The 27813-nt window shown below is 34.0% G+C and overlaps 4 protein-coding genes across 6 annotated transcripts in view; 2 read left to right on the forward strand and 2 right to left on the reverse strand.

Moving 5' to 3' along the window:
* The window catches only part of LOC128230006 (condensin-2 complex subunit D3-like), a 36275-nt gene extending 34823 nt beyond the window's left edge, over positions 1-1452 (reverse strand). Inside the window, exon 1 of the mRNA XM_052941978.1 lies at positions 1364-1452. Coding sequence (XP_052797938.1) covers positions 1364-1427 — 64 coding nt within the window. The 5' untranslated portion in view covers positions 1428-1452. The remainder of the gene's footprint in view (positions 1-1363) is intronic.
* A 67-nt stretch (positions 1453-1519) lies between these two features.
* LOC128232165 (2-amino-3-ketobutyrate coenzyme A ligase, mitochondrial-like) lies at positions 1520-15605 on the forward strand. The gene is made up of 13 exons (XM_052945569.1): positions 1520-1639; positions 3390-3485; positions 5940-6067; positions 7057-7146; positions 8674-8893; positions 9199-9295; positions 9535-9621; positions 9902-9996; positions 10302-10411; positions 13231-13332; positions 13568-13646; positions 13791-13838; positions 14149-15605. The coding sequence occupies exons 1-13, from the start codon at positions 1594-1596 to the stop codon at positions 14256-14258; spliced, it is 1308 nt and encodes a 435-aa protein (XP_052801529.1). The 5' UTR covers positions 1520-1593; the 3' UTR covers positions 14259-15605.
* A 1291-nt stretch (positions 15606-16896) lies between these two features.
* On the reverse strand, positions 16897-23844 carry LOC128233018 (oxidoreductase HTATIP2-like). The gene is made up of 6 exons (XM_052946870.1): positions 23678-23844; positions 20296-20485; positions 19863-19970; positions 19309-19446; positions 18758-18819; positions 16897-18607 (listed from the first exon to the last, which is right to left on the reverse strand). The coding sequence occupies exons 1-6, from the start codon at positions 23806-23808 to the stop codon at positions 18379-18381; spliced, it is 858 nt and encodes a 285-aa protein (XP_052802830.1). The 5' UTR covers positions 23809-23844; the 3' UTR covers positions 16897-18378.
* Positions 23845-24739: 895 nt separating this feature from the next.
* LOC128231326 (dihydropyrimidinase-like) overlaps positions 24740-27813 on the forward strand; it is a 31774-nt gene continuing 28700 nt past the window's right edge. For all 3 annotated transcript variants that reach the window (XM_052943989.1, XM_052943991.1, XM_052943990.1), the window contains exons 1-2: positions 24740-24892; positions 25468-25736. In XM_052943989.1, the coding sequence (XP_052799949.1) occupies positions 25473-25736 (264 nt within the window). In that variant the 5' untranslated portion in view covers positions 24740-24892; positions 25468-25472. The remainder of the gene's footprint in view (positions 24893-25467; positions 25737-27813) is intronic.

Genomic DNA, 27813 nt, shown 5'->3' on the forward strand with positions numbered 1-27813 from the left:
ATAACACGGCCCATCTCTGACCAAATTGAAAAATAATAACAGAAATTGGCCGCTGATGACATTCAGATTAAGACCATACAGTCCTATTTGCTGGACCATATCTGACAGTTTGATCAATCGTCCAAATTTTAATTTGTTGTCATAAACATTGAACAAGTGGAGTCAAAAAGGCCCAGTACCAGGCCCAGTCCACATTAGCCACAATAATGCGCGTATAGGGAACTTTTTAACATTTGGATATTCATTTTGTTCCGTAACATAGAGTCGCCAAAACAAAAATCATCAAAGACTCTGAAGTGGCTGTTTATATGGACTAAGTCTAGTACAAATAATTGTACGTTGACAGATTTTTTTAGATTTTTGATATGGCAAATCCTTCACGTACAAATTGTTTAGTATCAAAAGTGGGTAGTTGTTCCGATCAGGATTCCGGGTTAAAGCATATAGCGTCTATAAAATATCATAAAAACAAGAAATATTACCAGATAATGTTATTTTATATTAGTTCCGTATACAAAAAATAAATATTCAACTTATAATTATGAGTTTGATGGCTTTTCTTCATTTCATCCTGTCAAAACATAACCGATATATACATGAAGGGCACCTGCAAGGCTTTTAGAGCACAGTTTTAAATTGCTCGGAACATTTCGGCCATGGCCGAGTTGCTACGATTGTATAACGAGGTCTATCTCGAAGCTTTGTCGGAGGAGGCCGAGTTATTACGATTGTATTGAGTTGTTCCCCTTCGCATAATTGTTGTCTGTGTCAGTCAACTTTCGTTTTATTGGAAAGGTAAACAACTTGTTTTAATGCATTAAATGCTTGTTTAGTGCAAAATAACATTTCACTTACATGGTAAAATATGAATATAACTTTTTATGATCAATTTCAACCATAAAATACTTTACTTAAAACAAGTTCAATATTTTTAAAACACCCGTTTTTTGCACATTCCCTTTTAGACGTTAGGGATTGGAAGAATCCCGTATAACATGTCTATTATTTTAGACTAGGACTAAGTCTACATAGGCCCATTTTAAAATAAATTATAAAATGGAAACACCTATACTGTGGAGTGGGTTGGACTTTGATAGGATGAACAATGTGTGTCACTACAGTATTGAGATGATAATTGAAAATAATCCCTGTGTGACTCAGCCAACAGGGAGTAAACACTCATTTTTTAAAATAGTAACATTTCTCAGGTTGTCATCATCACTGATCATTATGCAGCATTGCGAGAACGATTTCAAGTTTTTGAAATTAAGTAATATTTGTTGGTTCTCGATTTTTTGAACGAAAAGTTATCATTTAAATCATTAAATAATATATTATCAATATACAATATTATAATTTAAACCTTCAGATATCTTTTCCAAAGGCAAGATACCCAATGTTTTCAACAATTCATCGGTCTCCGCCATTTTTGATTTTCCCGCAAAACGTAAACGCTTGCAAAATATGATCAATATTTTGGAGGTGTGACATTTTGTAACTTCTGATTGGTCAATAATGACACACCTTTAATTTCGGAGTATGTTTGTTGTCATCGTACTTATGTAATAAAGAAGTAAACATTCAGGTGCAACAATGTATAAAACCATCGTTCGAGTACCAACGTTCATCAAAAAATATGGTAAGTCTTGATATAAAACACATTTGGTTAAATTTATTTTTAATTAACTTCAAACAGAACATCTGGACTTGGAAATATGGCGTATAAGTACTCAACCCCGAAGGTCACACTGAGCATAAAATAGCCACAATAATGCGGGTTTGGACATTCATTTTGTCCCCTTTATAAAGAAGAGTCTCAAAAACACAAATTGTCAAAGACTCTGATGTGGCTGTTTATATGGACTAATATAAACACATGAGCAAATCATGCTTAATTGATGATTAGACTAAATATTCTTATCCACAGGACAATTTTACGCAGACTAGTGTATGTATATATATGAAAAAGCTATTATTGGGCAACAAATTGTCAAAAAGTTTTCTAAAACAGGAAACAGTGAAGGAAAATCACATAGTTTAATTGACATTTACAATTCTATCACTGTTCAAGGAATTGTGATGCAAAATCATGTCACGAATTCCATTAAAAATCTAATAAAAAAAGTCAACATCCGCAATTATTAAAGTTGATTTTGTAATAAGTGATTATTTAGAAAATCCACATGACAAAAACTCCCATGAGTCCCTTTTAGATATTTCAGTTTGTAAAATAATGTACTAAATTGAAGCTAAATAAAAGAAAAACAATTAACAGACGAGTCAGAATGAGCATAAGAATCACATAGTTTTAAAATTTATGAAGTCAATATCCAAATCGAAAATGTTTGTACATGCATTTGAATAGGTCATCGGTCAATTTTCAATCTCTGATAATCATTTGTAAAATTTGGTTGATTCACAACACTGGTGAGATGTATTATGATAATTTTTACTTTTACAACCTTTGGCATTTGAAACAAAAATTTGTACAAGTTTGACTGTCACACTCAGACTCTTTGATATAAAAAGCAGTGTGCCAATATCCCATGTACAAAATATTTTAAGGGTAATAAAAAATCATCTTGAATGAATTTTTAATTATGATGATTAATTTTCATCTCAGTATAACAATGTTAATCAGGATGATTATAAATTTCATCCTAGTATAAGATATAACATATTTATTTTTTTGGCATGCCCTTATTTAAGCTACATGTAGTATTATATGACATGCATATATTAATTGCTTGAGATTCGACAGCTACTATGATGTCCTTTTTATACCCAAGATAGATAAATTTGGGGGATAAATTGGGAGTTGCATCTGTCCTGTCAGGTCTTTCCCTGAAAAATCCCATGTCGGATGTATCATAAAAAAGTATTGCACCTTCACACATAAAACATCATAGATATATGTTGGTAGAATTGGCTATTGTGCAAAAGTATTGAACCAACACCAATAAAACTTTATACCCTGTAGGGATGTTGGTCAGCATGGACTGTGGTCATCTTGCAATTCTGTCACATATCAGTCATGAAGAGTTATGGCCCTTAACTTAATAAAATATGGTCTGACGAATCTTGTGTCCCATGTAGCACCATTTTTGCACCGACACTCATGACATTTTATATTGATGTTAGTTAGCATGAGCTGATGTGAACCTAACATTTCTTTTACTTTCCACTCATTAATACCACAACTTGACATCAAACTATTTCTTGTCAAGGCTATGTTTGCTATATTTCGTCATGACTGTGAAAGCTCTAGTGACAGTGCTCAGTCTTTCGCATTGACAATTTAGCCTAGTAAATTTTGAGTAGTAGTACTACTACCCGTCTTTGAGTCCTCAAGTATAGAGTCATGTTTGTTTCAAACCCAATCTTTTCAGAGCTTCTGAAGCTGCCCAATTTTCAAACTCAACTAAAAGCCTCGAAAACCAAAGCTGCAAGGGCATCAAGGGTGAAACTGCAGGCTGAGCTGGCATGTATGTATGATTGGTATATATGGTAGAATATCAGAACTGTAGTAGTATGTAAGTCATCTGTTAAATAATCTTGAGCATCAACATTTTACAATGTATTATGACAACACCAATGGTATCAATATGATATACTGTACATGCTATTTCAAAATGTCCCATACATTACATACCTATGCAAATTATCAGACATGTACTGATTTAAAAACAACATCATTATTTGCAAAGATATTTTATGGTTTGGTTATAAATGTCATCTTATGAAATGATCTGTTTTCTCAATTTTCAATGATATAACCTTTGATATTTTAAAGGGACAACGGAAAAATACATGACTGGGAACAGGTGTGACGGCTGTGTAGCTAGTGCTGATGCTTAAAACCTAAAACTGGTGCTTTGTCAGTCTAGAGAATTAGGTGTTGCAACTTAAATGCCATATTAAGACCATCAGCAACACGTTTAATGTTATAGCATAAGTCATTGTACAGAAGAACATATTTGAAGATTCCAGTCAATTTGAGATGAAATCACATAATGCACTGTGATTTCATATTATTTGATGCACACTATAAAGACTGCCCAAAAAAGTACATTTTCTTCTAATTTCTAGACTGACATTTTATGCGTAACAGATTGTTAAAATGTTTTGTGTTGCTAGACAGTTGTTGTGACTCATTGTTGCTTATATTGTTTCTGACCCTTACTTTTCTATGTGATTCATTTCATGTATTTTATATTTGCATGTTCCTCAATGAAAGCTATCATTCCCATGTACCAGTATTTGTATGTTATGTGTTATTGCATGTCAAAATTGATATGTATATCTGGAGAAAAAGTGATAACATTTAAGTTAAAATCAACTCACTCTCTAATGAATTTTGAATGATTTTTTCGTAACACTATCTTTGTATTTTTGTGGTTGAGGAAGCATGCTTGAATCCTTAAGCATCACACTTGAAATCTGCTGACTCTCATTTCTGAATTGAGTTATAATTTGTACCATGGACAGAGCTTCATTCCAAATGATTCAGCCTTATGCCAACTACTTAAATATAATGCATATTAACAGATGATATATTCATATCTAGCAGACAGACACCCCTTCATCGGACCAATCTGCCTACATTTTGACCATACACTGATATCTATCCAATTTGACCATCAGGACTGACAATATTGGACCACTATTGTTTTCTGATATTTTTTTAAATCACACATTATTGTATGAAATGAATTTGGCGCTGGAAAGATTATTGTTATTTTTCAATAACATTTTAAAGATAAGTTATATTTCAAAATGCATATTTACATATGAGCCTTATTGTGTGATTTTTTAGGCCTTCGGCCATAATTAGAACATTTGAATTAATCTTATATATAAAGAATGCCAAAAATAATGTTTTTTCAATGTGTCTTATTTCCTTCCAAACTTCTTTTTTTAAAGGATTGGTATTGGCACATCATTTTCTTGATGATATATAACAATAAGTCTACTCATGCTTCCATAGCAACCACAGATTTTGTCCCGACTTATTTTTACGGCATTCATAGTCTGTACTAACATGGATCATATTGTTTTTCGTTATGTACGTTCCATAAAGATTCAAGGTTAAGAAAACTACTGAAATTATTTTCCTAGTTGTAAAATTTATATATTAATGTTGCACATTGTTTCAGTAATGTACTTTTGTAATGACATCATGTGCGTGAAGTCAAATTTAGTATTCAAAATGTGTTACAGTAATACATGGTCCCACTTGTTAACACATATCTTACACAATATGAATGATATCATCATGAAATATTCAGTATTACTTCCATTAATGTCATTTAATTTAAATTCCAATAAAATAATATAAGCAAATATCCCTCAGAAGGCCCAAAACCGATGCGGCTCATATTTCAGACAGACCTTGGACCATCATCAAACCAATAGCCATCATTCCAATCTCAAACCAATATTTATCCATTATGGCCATGCACAGGGATAAGTTTATAATTCAATTTATATTTATATGCATTTATTAACCAAGTTAAAGACATTTATATTTTGAATGTATATTTGTTGTAAGGGTTACACTTATTTGAGCTATTCAGTAATATTATCATTGTGTTTGCCAAAGAACATAGTAAATCATAATGTAATATTGTTATACTTAAATAACCTATTGTAGTTAATATCTAACCAGCTATGTGAGTGTAAGTGATAATATGTGATTTGAAAATTATAAAAAATGTAGTTGTAGGTAATGTAGGCATCAATTAGTAAGTCTGGTGCAGGTTCATTCCACATTTAGAATCCTTATTCTGAATTATGTATATTGCTAATTTGGCATGGGGCTTTTAATGAGGGAAAGTAACCATCATTGAATATAACGGTACAATTAAACTGGACTTTTGATACACATGTTTAAAGAAATAAGCTTTTTAAATGCTAAATAATGTATGTTATTTTTGCAGCTATTGAGGAGGCTGGTACATTTAAGAAAGAGCGAATAATCAAGTCCAGACAGGGCCCTTCCATTGATGTACATGGCTCTCAGATACAGATCCTCAACTTCTGTGCCAATAACTATCTGGGACTCTCGGTCTGTCATTCTTCTTCTTGTTGGTGTCAATATTTCTTTAATTTTGAATATATTATTATATATTTATAGGACCTGTCACCAGTCATTATATAAACACAATTTTGTTTGAAATATGTTTTTAAAATGCGCCTTTGGCGAGCTTTCTATCTATTTCCTTGAAGAGTTGAAAAAAAATTTGTGTAGAATGTGATGACGAGTGTCAGATTCTGTTTATCACATGCTTTTCCAGTAAAAGATAGCGGAATAATTTAAAACCACAGATACCTCCGATTGTTTTAATTCTGTTTATATATACTAAGGTGATATCCAATAAGAACTACAACAAAACCACTATCGTTTAACGAAATTTGCCTTTTTTAAATTGTGTCATCATATCTGATAAGATGATGTCATAATTTTGTTGTATATGACGTCATTTCCAGTTTTAAATCATTTAAGTATTCACCGTCTTTGTAAATGTTTTTCACAATATCGATGCGAAATACCAAGCTCTCATATTATGATGATTTAGATAGAAAATGTACTACTGAATTGAAATAAATCTAGAAAATGTACTACTGAATTGAAATAAATCTTCATCAGAAATACAAAATAAGTAATGAACTTATGACTTGCTTAAATTTTGCCAATTAAGCACTTGTTTTTGCCAATTTATTTGTTTACAAACATGCAGAGTGATATATTTTCTGACAACCGGTAATAGTAAAAGAGCAATATTGTATTTCATATGTGTAATACACAAAAAATAAGTGAGGGCTATATAAAACCGGAAACAAGGGATAGCATGTGATTAATATATATAGCCAAAATATATATGAAATATATATATTTGTTTTACGGTCATTTAACTGATATGTTTCTTTTGATTTTTCATTTTTGACAAAGCTACTGTAGTACACTGTTATTAATATTTGTTCATGAATTAGTATTAAAAAAAACTTATCAGCATATGTCAAAAGAAAGACCTTGGTCTCATTTAACTTTGACAGAGCCATCCAGAGGTGATAGAAGCTGGCAAAAAAGCCCTGGACTCTCATGGCGCGGGACTCAGTTCTGTACGCTTCATCTGTGGAACAATGGTAAGATGTTCTCCTGCCTTATTGTAGCTAGAAATGAACTTTCCTGTAATGAGATAATGATAGCATTCTCTTTACTGTCATCATAATTTAAAGGTAAATCTGCACCAAAATAAACCTTAGATTCAGTGCACAATTATTTTTCCAAAGTAATTATGATGAGCCAAATTTGGCTCTTACATCTTTCATGTGTACACACTGAAGACGGAATCCCCCCTCCCCACCAATTTTGGCATACATTTAGGTAGACACCCCATAATCCCCCCATATGTTGTTCAACTTTTCTTGACATTGTGTTAAGAATATTTCCTATGTAATGCTAAAGTTGTATTACTTTGTAATTATTTTACTAGGTGTTTGCTAGTTGTCACCCTGTTTGTTTGTCTGTCCATCCATTTAATACCTTTTTCTTAATAAATTCTTAAAACTTCAATATGTTTAGATCCACATGTATGGCCTTTTGTAAAAAAAAAATGCAAATCATATATGTATACAAGGGATGTCCCAGTAAATTGTAGAATATAAATGGGCAAGCCATCACTTAAACACAAACAGATGCAATTTCATGAAAAAATACCTTTAAAGATAATTCTTTTGTACGCATTTAAAACTCATCATGTATAGACACACGGCACACAATAATGTAAAACATCAATACCATCACAATTTTGTCCCCCTTTCTCTTAAAGCTGCACTCTCACAGATTTGCTGTTTTGACAACCTTTTTATTTTCTGTCTTGGAATGAGCCAATGTTTGCGTTAATATCAGCTAACAGTGATATAAGCTGCTGACAAAAGATCAGATCGCAGATTTTCATATTTCTATTCGAAAATTAATGTTTTATGGCTAAAAACATTACTAACGGTTTAAGAAAAAGGCATAAAACATCAATTTTGAACTTAAATGCGAAAATTTGCAATCCGTGCATCTTGCTCAATTTCACATGTCTGGACTGTAACTTTCTCTTGTACGGACAGATTTACGCATGCACAACCTGTGTTCCTACCTCTAAGGTCAAGGTCACACTTTGTGTAAGTTTACTATGAAATGCTGCATATAAGGACATAGAGCATAAGTGGTCTTGTCCAGGCAGGGATTTTAAAATAACTTGCCACATGTGTTCAAAATACCAAGACAGCGCATTGCATGCACAAACCCAGTCCCTACCTCTAAGGTTATGGTCACACTTGTTTGTTTACCATGGAATTTTGCATATAAGGACATATGAAGTATAGGTGGCCGTGTCCAGGCTGTAAGTTTTTCTTTTATGGACAGATTTTAAAATAACTTGCCACATGTAATTGACATACCAAGACGATGTGTCACATACATTATGCACTTCAGGGGCATTGTCACTTATAGTGACAGCTCTTGTAACTGCAAGGTATTATCCTTGATGTTTTTGTTACATTTTACAACTCACGAATATTTTGGTATTTTGTTCTACATGCCAGAACCCAACACACTGTTGCTCCTTTTAATATGTTGTATCTCCTTTCTATAAGAAAAATTCATTTCCCTTACACCAGGACATCCACAAGGAGCTGGAGGATAAGTTGGCCCGTTTCCATGGCAAGGAGGACTGCATTCTCTACATTAGCTGTTTCGATGCAAACACAGGCCTGTTTGAGCAATTGTTGAACGAACATGACGCAGTGCTGTCAGACGAGCTTAACCATGCCTCCATCATTGATGGTATCCGCCTGTGCAAGGCCAAGAGATATAGATACAAGCATGTGGACATGGAGGGTAAGACCAAGATTTATATCTTATAACAAATAGAAAAAAACGGCAATCAAATGCATGTTGTACATGTATATGAGGTTTGTTAATTTAATGCAGGTATGGTACAAATAATTGACTTCATTGTAATGTCCATCAAAAGTTAATGATGAAGAAAGTAAGGAGTAGATAAGAGCCTTTGATTTAAAATAATTATATGTATCTTATAGGATAATTTTCTCTCTGCAGTCTTTTACTTTTTAAGATGACTAATCAACAAGCTTACCTTTACTAGTAGCCAATTTATTACTGATAAGCCCAACATGTTGCAGATTTAGAGAAGCAGCTGCAAGAATCCCAGAAGTATGAACACAGGCTGATCGCCACCGATGGTGTGTTTAGCATGGACGGCAAAGTCACGCCCCTCGAGTAGGTCCCATACTTAGCTTCATTATAATACATCACTGATAAATGATAATTTACCAAATTTTAAGTAAGGTTGTTCATTGATATGGAATTCTTAAATCCTTAAATAGAAAATCATTGTTTATAAAAAAAGAAGCGAAATGATCAAATCCTTTGATCCTTATTGAAAACCTGCATAATACTATGATAGAAGGCTGTTAATTCGTTTTATACATTAACATGTTACCTTTCTGTCTTTTCAGTCAAATCTGTGATTTGGCCCTCAAACACAATGCATTGGTGTATATTGATGAGTGCCATGCAACCGGCTTTTTTGGAGAAACAGGAAGGTAGATTTTCTCTGAGTGGTTTCAATATTAGTTCTTTCGAAAACTTGTACATTTTACATATCATTAATTTGTCACTGATATATCTTTGACTTTGCCACTTTTACATATTCATTGATATATCTTCATTTTCTCAATGATGGTTTCTGGAAGTGACTTAATGTAGTACTTGAGTTACTGTTTCATTTATTTGCAATAACTTATTTATCTAGTAAAGAAATGTTGTATACAAGATCCTACCTTTTTGTTCATTTGATCATTTCAATGACCTACATACATTCAGGGGTACCGAGGAGTATTTCCAGAAGAAGACGGGAAAGGATATACATGTGGACATCATCTGCTCCACCCTTGGCAAGGCTGTCGGTGGGGCCTCAGGTAAGGACAACTAGAGTTTGTTCCTTTTGGTGCGCAATTACAAAAACGAAAAAATGACTTCAGAATTGCATCTTTGTATGATCGTAATTGCTGACTGTTTTGCTTCAACTCTTTCATCTTGCATATTAAATTATAGAAATAATTTTTTATTTATAAACATAATTAAATTACTAAAATGCTTTAGATTTTAGAATATAATTGTTATCATCTTTTGTATGATAAAGATTGATTGGCTGTTTGCAGCAACATGATAAGTATATGTTAAAAAATTTATGATGATAAAAAAATGAAGATTTTGTCTGCAGGGGGTTACACATGTGGATCAAAGGAGCTGGTGTCCATGTTACGCCAGAGGTCTCGACCTTACCTGTTCTCCAACTCTTGCCCTCCACCTATTGTCGCTTGTGCCAGCAAGGTTTGTCATACATGTTATAACACTTAAATAATGCTGTACTTTTCTTGTTATGATTTAAAGTCAAATGTTATACATGCAATGGCAAGGTTAAAAGTGACATACATTATACATGCAGGGCTTTTTCTGCCCATTTTGGGAAAAAGACCCTAGACATTTTGGGAAATTTTGCGTCTAGAAAATGCTGAAATTGGGAAATTTTACAGTTAAAAGAAAAAGCTGTCTAGTCTCCTGCGTATTAGGAAATGATTTAATTTCAGTTTATTTTCCCTTTAAAAGACCCAAAAAATATCAATCCTTGGGGTGTAAATATCTATTGCAATAAATCATGACAGATAATATTTCATACTGATCTCTGAATGTGATGAAAATCAATGATTTCCGAGTTCATTTATCAAAAAAAACTTTACATCACACAATTTATAAGGTTGTTGAAAATGAAAAAGTACAGGTAAAAAGACTTTCTAAAAAAAATATTTTTTTTATTTTTGATTAGGATTTTTTTCTGAAGATTGGGAAAAATATCTTATATTTTGCTTTGGGAATGGGTCCGATAGTCGGACCAGTGGGTACTTTAGAAAAAGCCCTGATGCAATGGTTAAATGTGACATACACTGTCTATACATGCAATGGCAAGGTTGAGTGACATATGTTATTCATGCAAAGGCAAGGATAATTGTGATATACACTGTCTATACATGCAATGGCAAGGATAAATGTGACATACACTGTCTATACATGCAATGGCAAGGATAAATGTGACATACACTGTCTATACATGCAATGGCAAGGATAAATGTGACATACACTGTCTATACATGCAATGGCAAGGATAAATCTGACATACACTGACTATACATGCAATGGCAAGGATAAATGCAACATACACTGTCTATACATGCAATGGCAAGGATAAATGCGACATACACTGTCTATACATGCAATGGCAAGGATAAATGCGACATACACTGACTATACATGCAATGGCAAGGATGAATGCAACATACACTGTCTATACATGCAACGGCAAGGATAAATGTGACAAACCCTGTCTATACATGCTATGGCAAGGATAAATGTGACATACACTGTCTATACATGCAATGGCAAGGATAACTATACATGCAATTTTAAGGATAAATGTGACATATAAAATACATGCATGCAATGGTGAAATGAGACATATAATTTACATGCCATGGCAAGGTTGTAGGAAGCATACATAATACATGCAATGGCGAGGATAAATGTGGCTTTTTTTATACATGCAATGGCAAGAATAAATGTAACAAACGCTATACATGCAATGGTAAGGTTAAATGGGACACACATTATACATGCAATGGCAAAGTTAAAAAGGGGCATACATTATACATGCAATGTCAAGGTTAAATGGGACATGCATTATACATGCAATGGTAAGTTAAAATAGGGCATACATTATACATGCAATGGCTAGGTTAAATGGGACATACATTATACATGCAATGGTAGAGTTAAAAAGGGGCATACATTATACATGCAATGGCAAAGTTAAAATGGGACATACATTATATATGCAATGGTAAGGCTAAATGGGACATACAATATACATGCAATGGTAAGATTAAATGGGACATACATTATACATGCAATGGCAAAGAGAAAATGGGACATACATTATACATGCAATGGCAAGGTGAAATGGGACATACATTATACATGCAATGGCAAGGTTAAAGGGGACATACAGTATTCATGCAATGGTAAGGTGAAATGGGACATACATTATACATGCAATGGTAAGATTAAATGGGACATACATTATACATGCAATGGCAAGATGAAGTGGGACATACATTATACATGCAATGGCAAAGTTAAAATGGGACATACATTATACATGCAATGGCAAGGTTAAAGGGGACATACAGTATACATGCAATGGCAAGGTGAAATGGGACATACATTATACATGCAATGGCAAGGTGAAATGGGACATACATTATACATGCAATGGCAAGGTGAAATGGGACATACATTATACATGCAATGGTAAGATTAAATGGGACATACAGTATACATGCAATGGCAAGGTTAAAGGGGACATACAGTATACATGCAATGGCAAGGTGAAATGGGACATACATTATACATGCAATGGTAAGGTTAAATGGGACATACATTATACATGCAATGGCAAGGTGAAATGGGACATACATTATACATGCAATGGCAAAGTTAAATGGGACATACAGTATACATGCAATGGCAAAGTTAAATGGGACATACATTATACATGCAATGGCAAGGTTAAAGGGGACATACATTATACATGCAATGGCAGAGTTAAATGGGACATACAATATACATGCAATGGCAAAGTTATAATGGGACATACATTATACATGCAATGGCAAGGTTAAAGGGGACATACATTATACATGCAATGGCAGAGTTAAATGGGACATACAGTATACATGCAATGGCAAAGTTAAATGGGACATACATTATACATGTGATGGCATGGTAAAATTGGACATACAATATACATGCAATGGCATGGTCAAATGGGACATACAGTATACATGCAATGGCAATGTTGTTATAAACATACAGTGTACATGCAATGACATGGTTGACGTAACATATGTTAAACATGCATTGACAAGATTTGTGATGTTGCACCCATAGCAACACTGTTATTTTCTTGATAAACTTAATGTTTTTTATGAATTTATTATAATACTTTCTAAGACCATAAAGTTACTAGCAGATTGCATGGTTTACAAGTTAATTGAATGTATATTTATAATTTCACACACATTTATCAATGTTTTCAGGCCCTTGACATTATCATGAGTGACCCGAGTCTGCCTGGCAAAGTGCATAGCAACACTGTTCTGTTCAGGAACAAGATGGCTGAGGCTGGATTCTCTCTATCGGTGGGTTGATATCTTAACACTGATGTGATCTTATGAAATCATTGAGCTTCTTACACATGTAGAAAAAAGCTGTAAAAAATTAACACATGTGGTATCAATACATGCTTTATACATCATACTTCAAACATAGTAATGGTAGTTGTAACCTATGGAGGCCTATTTAGCCACTATTCAATCTCAAAATTGTATGAGGTAGTGGGATTATAAAATAGCATGTATCCTATGTGAATTGTAGGGAGACCCAGACCACCCAATCTGTCCTGTAATGCTTGGAGACGCCAAGCTGGCCAGTGCCTTTGCTGATGAAATGTTAGGTCAGTACCATAATGTTGTGATTAATGATCATTTGTCCTCTTAATAATTCATTGTTGCAAGCTATTGGAATGGCAGTTATTTTGAGCAATGATGTATTTGGTACAAGAGTAACCATATTAACAGATAATCAATTTCCTTTTCAGAGAGAGGCATCTATGTCATTGGATTTTCATACCCAGTTGTCCCTAAAGGTATGAGTTTACTTTTGGGAATCATACCTTAGAATCAATAAATTAATTGTCTTAAAGGTCTTTAAAGACTGTGATCTTTAAACTCCATATTTCATTATAATACATCTAAACGACGTTGGCGAATTTTTGTTGTGAGAACAGCAATCATTGTCAAAAGCACATTCAGTTTATTGCAGTATTGTCGATGTAATTTTTTATAGCATGGTAGTTAATATTATTTTAAGTTGAAGGAAAATTTCATAGATTATAAAAGGAATATCAATAATACATTCAGCAACATTCACCTTACCATTTTCCTTCACTCTTCCAGGTAAAGCCCGAATCCGAGTTCAAATATCTGCTGCACACACTGAGGAGGAGATTACAAGATGTGTGGATGCCTTTGTTGCCATTGGACGCAAGTTCAATGTCATCCAGTGAAAAAACACAAGGCAGATGAACATGTCATTATGAATGAAATGTGGGGAGGGGAATCTCGTTTTAGTCATGGTAGTTTCAATAACACATGTTTTGTGATTTAATATCAATGTATGAACTTTCATATAATAAAATGATCTAGAATTGCAACAATAGAATAGTTGCAGGGTCAAGTTTTATCTTCATTTTATCTGTTCAGTTTCTGAAGTCCATTGGGGTTTTAGGACTTTTTTTCATGTAATTTCATTTGATGCATTGTATATTTAGCAACAAGTTAATGTCTCAATTTAATATATTGAACGAACAAACTGTAACATTTTAATGTAAAAAAATACTCAATAGTTTATTTTGAATTTGTACTCTTAAATATCTAATAACACTTACTTATGAATCTCAATTTATTCAAATATTTTTGTTAACCTTTTGTACAATGCCTCTTAGGTTTTGTTGTCTCTCGTACATAAAGGGTATTGTTATTGTATTATTACAGAGTTCTATCTTTTATACATAAATATTTGCTCATTACCAGCATGCCTTACATATTTTCAGAACGAAAATAAGTCATAGTTAACTTTCTTCTATGAATATGCTATTTTTACATCCTTATCGGTGCTTTGTTATTAAAAAATAAAAGTTGTTAAATATATTAAAGACAGGTTATTTTATCTAAGATTATTTTGTATTGTTGAGAGATTTATCCCAAATATATCACTGTTTTAAGCCATAAAATTATGGAAAATCTTATTCAATTGGTAAACATTTTTGTTTTTACTTATATCTCTGGTTGTTTTTTATTGAATCTCAGATGTACATGTTTTATGAATTGATCTGATATTTTAATGCAAATATACATTTTCATGTTGTGGTGACATTCAGTCGAAGTAGAGTCCCTTAACTGGTACCTGTCTCTATGTACATATGAAGCGGTTAAAGTATACCCAAACAAAACCAAGAGGATATATGTTTTATACATATTCAATTTTACATTACAGTTTATCTTAACAATTGTTGGTTGCATTGTTGGTTTGTGTTTACAGGGTAGTCACATACTAAGAGTTTGTGGTTGTGAAACAAGTTTTAATTGCATTTTAATGTTACATTGTATTTGTTATCTACCAACATTCCATTTTTGTGATTTTCATTTTTTGTCAGGAAAATAAATTTTGAAATCTTTTGGAGGCAAGTTTAAGAGCTTTGTCTCATATTTATTTTATCAGTGTTTTTCTTAATAATCTAATCTATTGGTCCAAACATGACTGAATTTGGGTATTTTTTTCACTGATTTTCTTTTACTTCAAATTTCTATATATACATGTGATGGTACAAGTTTAAATAAATGTTATGTATCAATTCTCTTCTTTTCTTATCTGAGCTTAGTAATACAGGGGTCATATTCAATATAGTTCTTATCCTTATTACTGGTATTAAACATGCCTTAGTGTTTCCATTCAGTGTGTTGGTCAATTAATTTTACAGTCCAATCAAAACACTCAGATTCTACTGTAAGACCCAGGTGTTAAGGTTGTGACAACCCACATTCACATTAAGTTATATATTATTAAGTTTTCTGCGAGTATCTTGAATGGTTATTGGATTATGGTCAAACTTATCAAAATTTTGGATTCCTTTTTATAATTAATGCAACATTATTTAAACTGAAAATGTGTACAATGTCTCATGTGATTTTTCATGTTATGGCCAAGGTCAAAGATTCAGCCTTTTCAGCATTCAAAGAACATTAATATGCACTTGTTTAAGGGCTTGCCCGAGACCCATTTTGACCATGATGACGTATATATTTTTTGCATTGACCTTGTCCAAAATGCATTAGAATAATTTCCCTGGACTTATTAACATCTGCTTTAATAACAAATAGCTTGTGTTGAGACAGCATACGAGGATAGGCATCATTATTGTGATGATTCTAGTTCATTTACAGTTATGTTTAAAAGTGACACTCTAATTCAAAATCAATACATACACTTGTAAAACAAACTTTTAGTGATAAAATAACTACTCACTAAATAATGCATTTATGGAAAATATTAATAACTGATATCAAGGTTGTAACCATGCATTTAATAGATGAAAACACAAAAATATTAAATGATTGGTGAGTGCTAAAATATTTCTTCTGACTACAATCATCTCATAAGGTAGAAATGCCATGTTTCCTGCACCTTCCTTTCATATTTTAACTCCATATCTTTGTAAGAACCATTATTTTCGACAATTTTTCATCCTTTTTGGTATATTAAAACAATTGGATTAATTGTGGTAAATCTTTTTTGTGAGTAAGAGGGCATCTTTAAATGTATTGCCTGCAAGTACATGACTGAGCTAAAACAGTCTCCTATGGTTACGCATACATACTGACAAGGAGATCCTCCTTTACCATTTCTTTCACCTACGCTGTTTGCAATGATTACAGCCAGTCCCAATGACCCTATATCATTCTTGTTGGGTGTTGGGTGTTCAATAATGAGAGAAGGTTCATTGTGGCTTTATGTAAAATTTTCGCTGCATTTTCAGCAGTTAGTCTATTGCTACACACAGTTTGATAATTAGTTGCCTGTCTGCAGTGTTAAGTGATTTTTTGCACCAATTTGTTTTGGGCTACTATACAGTCTAGAAAATAACATCTGTTTTAACATTTATTGTGTCCCGGAAAATTGCGCATATAGATACATAAACATATATTGTTAGCTATAAAATGTTGTGATGCAATACTGTTATGTTTAAAGTTAAACATATTGAACAAAGCTCATACATCCATCTTATTTCTCCCATGCAGGACCTCATTTTGACTTTTCCTGACAACTTGTTCTTAATCTTAAATTATTAACATTAAAACACATCGGCAACACAATACATTTATTACCAACACTAAACTTAATGTACCATAATGAACAAAACACACATGAACATGGATGTAATGGAATGGAGGAAATAAATGTTAATAAATAGGAATCATTTTACAGAAATTGAACATAAACATGAATGGAATAATAGTTACATTGCAATCTGAATAACATCTACATATACCAAAAGGTATTGAAAATGGAATCTTAACATGAAAACAACATGTAATTTCTCCAAAACCACACATGTAATAAACAAAACTGCATACAAGTTTTGTCCTATGAACTATTGCTGTATGTAATGAGGTATGTGCCCTGATATCATCTGTAAAGCATATGAATCCCACATGACCAAAGACTATACTGTAAATAAAACTGTGTAAGGTATTACAATACATATGTACATAATAATGCTTATGCAGTGAACAGAAAGTAAACCATATTTTAGTTCACATCTTTGAAAAACGACTGAAAAGAGAAAAATAGAAATATATTTATCCGAATTCAGGCAAGCAAAGCACAATAATTAATTCATTTTTTTAAATTTCCAGTTTAGTATTAGTTTGTTTTGTTTTTAATTGCCTTTATCCAGCCATATATTTGGACCAACTCTCATGGTAAAAAACAAAGTCGCTCTTGTTATTTGAATTCCCAATTTGATGTGTTTAGCAACAACATTTACCAAATGTAGGTGCAAATACTTGTTCCCAAACTGCTGAGAAAAATGAAGTCAAATCTCAACTCTTTTAAAAACAAAAGCATTGTATGATTCAATATATATTATGTTGTTTTTTTAAAGCACATTTTCTCATAGAATGAGTTGATAAAAACCCTGCATCAATATTTCTATTAAAAAAAATAATTCTAGAACAAAACATGTCCATTGTGTTTACATAGCAATTTTGAAAATTTCAAGTGCCATTATCTAGTAATGCATGAGCGGATCGGGAATGTTTATGAAAGGAACCAAGCTCTCATGGATATCTAACTACTGTAGAAGTTTGATTGTGATAAAATCATAACTGAAGACTTTATTGTGTTCACAAGCAATTTTTACAGACACATGCATGGCCACAAGAGATAAAAAATCATTTGTTTATGTAATGTGGTAAAATGAGTTGAGATTTGACAGACTTAAGTATATTCGTGATATTGGGGCTTTATGTACAAATGTGAATTAAAATAAGGCATTTGTTGAACAGAACAATTTGGAGTAAGTATTGGACAAAATATATAATAGAGCCATTGGCAGCAATCAATTTTTAACTTTTTGGACAATGACCACTAATCCCTGACAATACATGGATGTCCTTATTTTCAAATGTCTCCACACTTTTTCCCTTGTCACTGACTGCGTTGTTGATCATGGCCTGAGCGACAGATTCCACCGGTATCGTGATGGCAGTCGGGAACACTTTAGCAACAGGCACAAGCAGGAAGCGGGCGATCGCCTCCATGGGCCGACTCTCCTGACGGTTCACCATCAACACCCTGGAAAAGGCAGACAGTAAAAGTAATAATACTTCAAATACAAAATGTAGTTACCAGGAAGTTTTCACAAACAAATTTAACTATGGAGAAGCAAAATTCAAGTTGGGGGTATGACATTTATGCTCATGACTTAAATACTGGGATACCTACCCAGGTCTATAAATGGACAACCTCGCAAAGTGCATCACTTTTAGAGCCTCCTCTACTTGGCCCTGCAAAGAAATAATTTGCCATCTGTAGTTGATACTTAAAGCTATTCAATTTCAACATATAACGCCCGGGGGGAAGGCAGTTTTATTTTATGCCACCCCACTACAGAAGCAAATTTACCCATGTGGGGTCCAAATAAGCGAAAAAAGACACCCAACTATATAATATACTATTTAAATAATTGCCTTTCCCCCATGGTTTATATGTTTTACTGGAATAGCCCTTACTGCAAACTGCACAAATGTTCCCATTAACAACTACTTATAATACATGTACATTTAGGCACTACTAAAAATGCATTATTTCCTGAGTTTTCTGATAAAGAATGATTCAAGAACCATGAAATAACATGCACATTTTAACATATTTTGGGTGTCTTTAAAGTTGATCTATATTAAGTAGTTATCATAATAGAGCCATGCTATAAAGCCATTCACTCACAAGCAGGAACTATTCCCAGATGTGGTAACCAAATGTTATTGGTAGTTTACCTTGGTTTTAGTGTACAGTGCCATGCCCCTGTGGTCAGCACCCATGGTTGACATGAAGTGAAGATGCTTCAATCCCCCAGCCTTCGCCATCTCAGCAGATTTCAGTACATAGTCATGGTCCACTCTCTTAAAACCCTCCTGCAAACATTTTATGCTATATGTAAATTGATGTGTTTTAAAATCAATTTTCTGCTAAAATATTGCAATCACTTAAGTGAATCAGTTTAAACTTTAAATACATGTTCAAGCAAATTGTACAATAACATAGTTTTTATTTGTACATGGGAGCAGGATTTGTTATTGGTCCCAGTTTGTACATGTACTTTTTAATGCATAAAAATTGATTCACAAAAACATAACATGTAGATGTTTAAAATGGAAGAATAAAAACACTGATTAAAACCAAAGATTTTGCACAAAGCATTATGTTCTATGAGATTCTACGGTAATCTATATATATTTTTCATTTAATAATGATTTTAACTTTAAACAAAAGCATCATATTTATTCAGTTTTTCATTAACTGTTACATAGCAACATGATAAAGGTCGTACAACTCCAGCTTTTGCCCTTGTTGTACCGAGACACCAGAAGCCAACATCATGTCCGCTAAATGCATCCCTGTGCTCCTCTAGGTTCTCAAAATCTACAACTTTCTGTTCCTGAAATACACATGTTTATACTGTATAAACATTTTGCTATAAAAACAAATATCAACACTGGTTATAGTTGTTTCAAAAATTAAAATACATTTTATATTCTGATGATTTTATAGTAATATAAAGTAATTAAAGTATCATATTACAACACAAGTACACACTATGCTTCCTGGCAATATCTTTTTTAAGTAATATTCTTTCATAAAACAGACTTACAGCTATACGGAAACAACAAAATTAAATAATAAATGGAATATCCAACAAGTTCTATTTCTATATTAAGTTATAACCGTCTTGTTCTAAGCCCTCAAATTCGTCTTATACTTACAAACTCTGGTCTTTCCGATTCATTTAAAGGTATGATTCGTCTGCCAATCAATGTGACCTTAGAAAAAAGGTTCTCTTTTGCAAGCTGCTTCACAAGCGCCTGGCCTGTTTCTCCGGTGTACCCCAGAACTACTGCAGTCTTCTTCCCTTGTCTAAACATCTCCCGGTTATTTGCAGAACCCTCTGCCATACTGCAAATGTCAGTCGAAAACTTAATAATACAAATGCTTATCATTACTACTAATAAAGATAATTCTAAGGCCAGCTCTCTGTAACTTTGGACCAACCCAGCCCCATTCCCCTCTTACAGACACAGCCCTGGCTGAAATAAGCTAAAAATTAATCTTGATTATTGCCTTATATAAGAAACATTAGTCATTAACCGATGACACAGCACCTCATGGCCTTGTTTTTTTTTCAACATTCTCCATGGTTGAATATTAGTCCATATAAACAGCCGGTTCAGAGTCTTCAGGCAGTTTTTTTGGGGGGAGGGGCGACTCGAAGTGGAACATTATGAACGTCTTAATCATAAATGTAAAAAAAGTTCCTTTTAACACCCATTTTTGTTGCTAGGTTGAATATTTCATAGTAACACATATAGTTATAAGTATAAATAAGTAAAATACAACTAACATAGCTTTGATTTATTCACATGTGATTGTCAATGTATGTCTTTTTCTTGTTTTTTATTAACTTGATTCATGTATGTTATTTACTTACTTTGCAGTTTTTAATAATTATAAAATCAAGTTTGCCCTATATATATGCGAAATATACAGTACACTCAACGAGTTAGACCCATGTGTTGTTTCCCTCCATGGATTTTTGCTATCGCAGCGAACACAATGAAATTATTGACTGTCCGTGTTCCTCACAGTTTGAATTTAAGACCCTTAGAGGGTGATCAGTGGACCGAAGAATTCCTCGGAGGGGTTAACTACGCAAAACTCTGTGGACACTTGATAAGAATATATGCTAAAGTTAATTTTGTTTGATTAAAAATTTCATCCGATTATGACGGCTGCGGTAAATTGCTGTTATTGTCTTTCCTCTGCCCGTTTTGCATAAAGTTTTTCACTATTTGCCCATGCTTCTTATGAACGTGATTTTGCTTATGACTGGAATCATTGGTCAAACATGCGTTCAAATTTCACAGCGCATGGTTGAAGGCCTTCTTGCCTCATTTTCTGTGGAAAAATCCCTAAAACGGCATAGCTATTATTAAACACCAATATTAAATAGCATATAATTATATTCTAGATTGTATTGATCACGCGCGTCACGTTTAAGGTCATGGTTCATAATAGTGTAAAATGTTGGCTGTTTTACGATGCAATTACAAGCAGAGGCAATACATCAATGATTCAATGTTTATTATTAACAAGTCAAGACAACATTCAACTTCTGAAAAAGAAAGAATTATTTCTTGCTGGCTCTTGCTTGGCCGCGGGGTCATAAAATCAGACGATTTTAAGCGCTACCTTTCATATTAAACTCCACGCTTAACCAGCCACTTGAAGGAACTCGGGGGAATTTTAGCAAGGGAAACAGATTAACTCTTGAAGGTAATCTGCGATCATCGACTTTATCCCTCAGAGTGATCAAGAAGACGGTCTAACTTGTTGATTGTGCTGTAGTGATGTTTTTAAAAAAGAATTGGTGATCCAAATGTTCTCATGCACAGAAAAGACAGAAGCCAATAGATAATGAGCTCCTATCAGTACCCCTACTGCATACATTTAGATTATTGGAGAGTATTGAAATTTGACCCTATGCATTTCAAATTTATTTTTCTAGTATTTTTTGGGGTTCATCAGTTATCGATCAATATAAAGTTGATAGGGAATTAAATTTACAATCAAGTGATGTAAATTTCATTCTCTTGTGAATAATGGGTCACGGACACTACGGACCATGGACATTACCGACCAGACATTACGGACCAGATTTAGGGACACTACAGATCAGATTTAGGGACATTACGGACCATCTTCAGAAACTTACGGACCATCATTTATAATGTTTTTAAACATTTGTTTTGTTTTTATTTATTCACTCATTGGTCTTAAATTTGTTAATAAATACTTGAATATTAGTGCTCAGTATGACAATTATCTTTAATGTAACTGAAAAATCCCATGAAATTCCAATGTTAAACATCAATGTATTTTTAATAAAGTATTATAATAATTTGAATAATAATGAACGAAATATGTGTTTTTCTTATAATTGTAAATGAGAATATTAATGTTTTCATATGTGATCGATTGCTTTCTGAAATAAATTTTGAATCGTCATATTTGTTTGTTTTCCGTTTCATCTGTTTTAATTGAAAGGTTAAGTGAAAGTGCCCTGTTACAATGGGTTTTCACACTTTTATGATTGCCAATTAAAGGTTGTCAGTGTAATGTTTGTTTCTTTTGTAATATACCGCCGATAATTACGGGTACAATTATAACTAATTAACACTAATAAAGGCAACAGAAATTGCCAGTTTTAAACATCAGTTTGCAAGAATTGCAACAAACACACATCGTTTATTTTAATATAAAGCAAGAGTTGAGGTTTACATCCTCACTCATTGGTCTTAAATTTGTTTTGGTAAATGAACATTTCTGCTCAATTTATTTCAGGAAATAAACTGTTTTGGAAAATATTTCTTCTATTGCTTTTAACTGATTTAACTGCCGATCTTTCAAATTTCGTTCATTATTTTTCACATAATTGTTATAAATATATAGGTCTTTAACACCTTTTGGAATTTCACAAGATTTTATATTGAACCATTGATCTATTCGAACTTCACTGGATTTTTCACAGTTTTATGGAAGATATAATGTCATATTGAGCACTAATATTCAAGTATTTATTAACAAATTAAAAACTAATGAGTGAATAATTTAAAAAAAATATGTTTAAATCATGGTCCGTAAGATTCCGAAGATGGTCCGTAATGTCCCTAAATCTGGTCCGTAATGTCCCTAAATCTGGTCCGTAGTGTCCCTAAATCTGGTCCGTAATGTCCATGGTCCGTAGTGTCTGTAATTCATCAGAGTGATCAAGAAGACGGTCTTACTTGTTGATTGTGCTGTAGTGATGTTTTTAAAAAAGAATTGGTGATCCAAATGTTCTCATGCACAGAAAAGACAGAAGCCAATAGATAATGAGCTCCTATCAGTACCCCTACTGCATACATTTAGATTATTGGAGAGTATTGAAAATTGACCCTATGCATTTCAAATTTATTTTTCAAGTATTTTTTGGGGTTCATCAATTATCGATCAATATAAAGTTGATAGGGAATTAAATTTACAATCCAGTGATGTAAATTTCATTCTCTTGGGAATAATTAGTGCTCTCAAATTGTATTTAGTAATCACCTGCAGAGATAATCTACATCAGAAAACGTTGTATGCTCTAAAACACCTAAAAACCCAGCAAGTGAAACAGCTAAAAAGCAAATAGCAATCGAAATCCCAGGTAAAAGGCCATCACAATTAAACCACAGCATTCCTAAAAACACACTTCCGTGTACATTCGTCACAAAACTTGTGTACATAAATATCAAAATCCCGTACTTATGCCGTACCGCGTAAAATTCAAAATTGGGACCCTGATTGCGTCGATAATCATTATCAAAGCTCTATGCGTGCGTGTGTATGTGAATGCATGCGTACGTACAAGCACGCATGCGTGCTTGTTTTTCGTAAGCATATAGTTTAGGATTGAAATAAACACAAACTTGGATACCATTTTTGGTTGATGACATGGTATGAACGGGTTATGGATACAGTACGGTAAATACAAAATTAAAAATATCACACGAATGAAAGGTTCGATCACAGCATTGTATCAAAACCGTTCGGTTCAAATGATAATCTGATTCGCGAAGAAACTGGTCTTTTTTGAGGAGCTCTATTAAATACCGAAGTTAATTCACGTGAGGTGGTAACATTCTTAATTAAGCTGTTTTATCGCCCCACTAAATCCGCATACAACCCATGCAGTGAAATCACGATTGTTTATCTACACTTGTTCAACAATTTACATATAGCATCAAAGATTATAATATCTCATATAATACTAGTATTCCTATGTATACGCTATAATGTCATTACGTATGTAAGATTGAGCACTAAGTCAAATTGTAAGTTGTATTATAACATATAAACATATAATGTCACAAAATTAGTCCTAAAAGGCCGACGTGTGTATTAATTAATTAGGCAAATATCAGGATAGTTTTGCTAGGTGATCATTGCATTGTTTTTATTGGGCTAGTTACAGTATCGCAACATTATTAGTCAGCTAAATTGTAATATTTTACATTAATATAAATCGATAAAACATAGCGAGGCCTGTACTGGAGTGGTGATATGCATTATCCAATACATCGCGCCATGCCAGCCTCAGCATCCCGGGCCCGGCTTGAGGATATCCAAAACATGATATTCATCCCCGACAGCATAACACACATTACTCAATGGGAGAAAGTGAAAGTGCATAACTCTACTGCGGGATAAAGTTTGCTCCGTCTGCAATCATATCCGATCTTTGCCAGATTTGTTTTGTCCAGGAAACAGCTGCTGTTTGAGGTATGTATTCACTTTTACTAATCAAATTGAAGAATCTATGCAGTCAACTTTTTATCAGTTTTGACATCTCGAACTGATCTCGGTTGGATCAATATATAGCATCATATAAGTTCGTTATAGTACAAGTTTTCTTGACTTTAGTGTATGTAAAACACCATTAGTTTAAACCAGACGAAACACGTTACCGACCTTTGTGTTGCCATCTTTATCCTTTAACATTTTAAATACTTCAACAGGGCAGAGGTCTGTATGCTAATATCTATGGATTTCATTACAGATGCAACTCGTGGTGAATGATTTTTATATTGCATCTTTATTGAATTCATGTACCACAACCGAATACTGCCACTGGCAATATCAGTGATATAATGTCACGGTGCATTCGTTTATAATGATCTTTTTTGCAGGATTTCTCACAGATCATATTATTGTGTGTTCAAAAAGACTGACATCTTATTTTATGCACGTGTAATGTTATTTGTATGTTTGCAATCGTGACGAATGGTAATAGGATAGGATGAGAATCACATCCTTATACAAAATATAAACTACATACATAACTTGTTAATTTGCAGACACCATGGCTGACGACGAATACGACTTCTTCGCTCCGCAGCCCAAGCCGACGCCGAGGGTCCGGCACAACGTGTTTGACGTAGTCCCTGACGCATTCGTGGGAAAGACACTAGAATTCACAGGGGATCATAGGCGAGTCAAACGACCGTCGGAAGCCGCTACCTTGGCACCGGAGGAGATGACGCCATCTAGCGAAGGGAAATCTCCTGTTCAGGAAAACTTTCAGCAGGATGTCATCACTGACGTCGAGGCTGAAAAGTGGGAGGGGGTAGGTAGACATTTTCTCAACCGACTTGAAATGTCCATGAATATACGGTCATTGTCGCCTCTAAGAAAACTCCTGAAGACATCCCCAACGGATCATGTCCCCATGAAATACACATGTGCACATATGTACGCTTCCGATTTAAAGAATATTTAAGCATCCGTTGATAAATGAGAAAAATAGCCTAAATGCAGGTAAGCTGTCATACTGTTCATACATAATAGGAATACTGTAAACAATAAACTAGCTTAAAAATCGGTTCATTAGTCATTCCTGACACAGTAACCTGTAGAATTCTTGACAGATGCACAGTAACGGGTAACATGAAACATCTCGGCAACAAGATCAGGCAGGTTCTCTGTGACAACCAATGTAGTTTCGGCAAGCTCCGATGTAGTAACCTCTGAATGATTATATAGGGAAGCGCCAATAAGCTTTTTTTCTGTGAGAAACCAGGATGTGAGCTACCGCTTGACATTGCTACAAAGTACCACATCGCCCCTCATCAGCAAGTTCCATCACGGCAGTAATCCGTTCCTTGGCTACCGTCACTCCTAGCAAGTTATTCTCACAAGCAGTCAGCAAAGGCAACTGATTCTCGGGCCTAGTATGAAGATTGCAGTTTCACCTTGGTTGTTCGTTTGTGCAGGCTTCTCAGTATTCGCTGATGATGTCTCCTGAATTAATTTATCAGGAGACATAGGAAGCTCCAAAAGGGCGTTGGTGCCCAGAATAGCTTGGAAATAAAAATGTATGTGACAAATTAGATGTCATATCCCTAGAATGGCCATGGACAGGGTATCTGCCCTACCAACGGGTATAGATAAGCTCGACTAGCTGAACACCCATTCTGACGACATTGAGGCCTTTTTGGTACGCGCTATTCTGGTACCTTTTAAGGAATACATATACTCTGTACGCAAAAATAAAAAATAAAAATATTTGGTACGCAGACTGTAAAAAACAACAACTATTTGTTACACATGATTCTGTTAGAAAATTAAGGAGTAATAAGATGGTATCACACCCAGACGGTTCGAGGCAGCGTTTTTTACAGTCCTACGCAAAATATTGCTTAAAATCCATGCAAACAGGACTTCACATTGGCACCCAAATCCTGCCAAGATAAAAATTCACTGACACTCTATAGGAGATACTGCGCAGACGGGAAGTTTTTGTCACAAACTGTGTGGTAACATGAAAATACCCCAGGATGTATCACTAAGAGCACCAGGAACAGGCAGGAACTGCGGTAAAACCGTCTAGCTATGATGCATAGATACATGTAACATTAAGTACTGCTGTATCAGATGAAGTATGCCTTTGTCGATTCTGGATTCCGCCCAAATGATCGGAGGACCAGAGGTGACCATCGATTACTCTTACCAGTAGATCAAAACAGAATATCAAGTACCAAGGTTAAATTAAACTGCAGACCACTGTATCATTCACCAGCCTCAATGGAGCCTTTGCGGTTGCCAATTCATTGGCGGTTGCTAGGATCCGCGCTAATAATATCTGTCATGTGTTCCCGTTCCGGATAGAAAAATCCTACCCGAGGGCACCTGCGTTGCCAGGTAACGAGGCTTGCCGAGCGTGCCCGAGGGTCGGATTTTTCTATCCGGAACGGACACACATGATAGATATTTTTTCTAGCATACCTTAAATTACATTTTTATGTGAAGAAAATACATAAGAAAGCGCGTTTTGTACATTTCACCAAAAAGCGCGTGCGATGATGTTTACTGACGTCATGACGCGCAGTAATTTGTATTCATTGCATACGTCAATAAGTTCCTTTGCTAACACGTCTTTTAAGGGTTATTTTGTTTTGTTTTTAAGGAATATTTTTGTAAAGTTAATGTTAATTGAACTCATCTATTGAAATCTCATAACTATTGTTACATTAAGTGTTTAATAAAAGAAATTGAAAGTATTACGTCACAGCGCGTGACTCATCTGGCATGGGGGATGCGCCAAAAGATATCCCATCCTTAATGAAGTAACGGGGTAAAACGTAATCGGATTAAATTACCCAATTTACCAGCCTAGCCGGCGCGCCTGAACTATCGAGCGACGC

This window comes from Mya arenaria, chromosome 4 (genome assembly GCF_026914265.1).
Source record: "Mya arenaria isolate MELC-2E11 chromosome 4, ASM2691426v1".
NCBI classification, from domain to species: domain Eukaryota; kingdom Metazoa; phylum Mollusca; class Bivalvia; order Myida; family Myidae; genus Mya; species Mya arenaria.

Excerpts from the sequence above, each read along its gene's own strand:
- LOC128232165 (XM_052945569.1), top strand. The coding sequence starts at position 1,594 with ATGTATAAAACCATCGTTCGAGTACCAACGTTCATCAAAAAATATG. Across the intron at positions 9,997-10,301 it reads GGCTGTCGGTGGGGCCTCAG|GGGGTTACACATGTGGATCA; the intron begins GTAAGGACAACT and ends TTTTGTCTGCAG. Across the intron at positions 13,839-14,148 it reads ATACCCAGTTGTCCCTAAAG|GTAAAGCCCGAATCCGAGTT; the intron begins GTATGAGTTTAC and ends TCACTCTTCCAG.
- LOC128233018 (XM_052946870.1), bottom strand. The coding sequence starts at position 23,808 with ATGCTGTGGTTTAATTGTGATGGCCTTTTACCTGGGATTTCGATTGCT. Across the intron at positions 20,486-23,677 it reads GATGTAGATTATCTCTGCAG|TATGGCAGAGGGTTCTGCAA; the intron begins GTGATTACTAAA and ends TGACATTTGCAG. Across the intron at positions 18,820-19,308 it reads CACTGTACACTAAAACCAAG|GGCCAAGTAGAGGAGGCTCT; the intron begins GTAAACTACCAA and ends ATTTCTTTGCAG.